We start from the raw sequence: 1,295 nt of genomic DNA, 5'->3' as shown, positions 1-1,295 counted from the left end.
CTGAGTAATGTTCCCGAACCCGGGTAGCTGCTGCTGCTGCTGCCCTTGTAGCAGCAGCAGCAGCAGCAGCAGAGGCAGCAGCAGCAGCAGCAGTGCGAGAAGCATTCATAGCACCAGCAGCACCAGCAGCAGCAGCAGCAGCAGCAGCAGCAGCAGCAGCAGCAGGATGGTTGTGTGTGTATGTGTGTAATTTGGGGTGTATGTACACCTCAGGTGAAGCGGTTTTATGTGCGGTGGATCCGCCAGTTTGAGGGGGAGAAGATATCACCTGAGCTGCGAAAGCAGCTGCAGCCTGCTGCTGCTGATGCTGCTCGTCGTGCTGCTGCTGCTGCTGCTGCTGGGACCCCTGCTGCTGCTCCGTACTCTGCTGCTGCTGCTTCTGCAGCTGCTGCTGCTGCAGCAGGAGGAAACGCCAGCTTTCTACAGCAGCACGCAGCAGCCCTCGCGATGCACCCACTACGACAGCAGCAGCACCACATGCTGCCGCAGCAGCAGCAGCTGCAGCAGCTGCAGCAGCAGGAGGAGCAGCAGCAGCAGTGGAAAGGCATGGACACAGAAAGCAACAGCAGCAGCAGCAGCAAACTCAAATCCGAGAGGCGGATGCTGCTGCAGAAGCACGTAGCTGTAGACATATTCAGGCTCATGAGGAGAAGAGACAGGTTTGTTCTAGGGTTTAGGGTTTAGGGTTTAGGGTCTAGGGTTTAGGGTTTAGGGTTTAGGGTCTAGGGTTTAGGCTTTAGTGTTTAATTTTGAGGGTTTAGGGTCTAGGGTTGAGGGTTGAGGGTTTAGGGTTTAGGGTTTAGGGTTTTAGGGTTTAGGGTCTAGGGTCTAGGGTTTAGGGTTTAGGGTTTAACTTTGAGGGTTTAGGGTTTGTGGTTTCTTAGACTGGCTGCGAAGTACTCCCCCGAGGCGGTGGCGGCGCGCATGGCGGCCCGCGAGCGCCGGCGGCATCTCGTGGAGTCGGGGCAGCTGGGGCCAGCAACAGGTGAGGGTTTAGGGTTTAGGGTTTAGGGTTTAGGGTTTGGAGTTGGGGGTTGAGGGTTTAGGGTTTAGGGTTTAGAATGGCCCCTTGGTTTACGTTTGTGCGTCACTCTGTCTATCATCAGTTTTTTCTTGGTTTCTTTCACCGTCTACTCCAGGGTCTGGGGTTTAGGGTTTAGGGTTTAGGGTTTAGGGTTTGCGGTTTAGGGTTTAGGGTTTAGGGTTTAGCGTTGCAGCTGCTGTTACTGTTGCCATTCGAAGTGTCTGTGTTTGCAGTTACCTGCATCCTTCACCTTTGTTCTTACCTCTTCTCC

General features: G+C 54.6%; 1 protein-coding gene across 1 annotated transcript in view; it reads left to right on the top strand.

The window, feature by feature from the left end:
* Positions 1–180: 180 nt before the first annotated feature.
* EMH_0074220 (ARID/BRIGHT DNA-binding domain-containing protein, putative) overlaps positions 181–1,295 on the top strand; it is a gene marked incomplete at both ends in the record, with an annotated part of 4,805 nt that continues 3,690 nt past the window's right edge. The window contains 2 exons of the mRNA XM_013499438.1: positions 181–659; positions 885–985. Coding sequence (XP_013354892.1) covers positions 181–659; positions 885–985 — 580 coding nt within the window. The remainder of the gene's footprint in view (positions 660–884; positions 986–1,295) is intronic.

This window comes from Eimeria mitis, genomic scaffold, assembly GCF_000499745.2.
Source record: "Eimeria mitis Houghton genomic scaffold, Emh_scaff4326, whole genome shotgun sequence".
In the NCBI taxonomy this organism is placed as follows: Eukaryota; Apicomplexa; class Conoidasida; order Eucoccidiorida; family Eimeriidae; genus Eimeria; species Eimeria mitis.
This window is presented reverse-complemented; position numbering and strand designations above follow the sequence as displayed.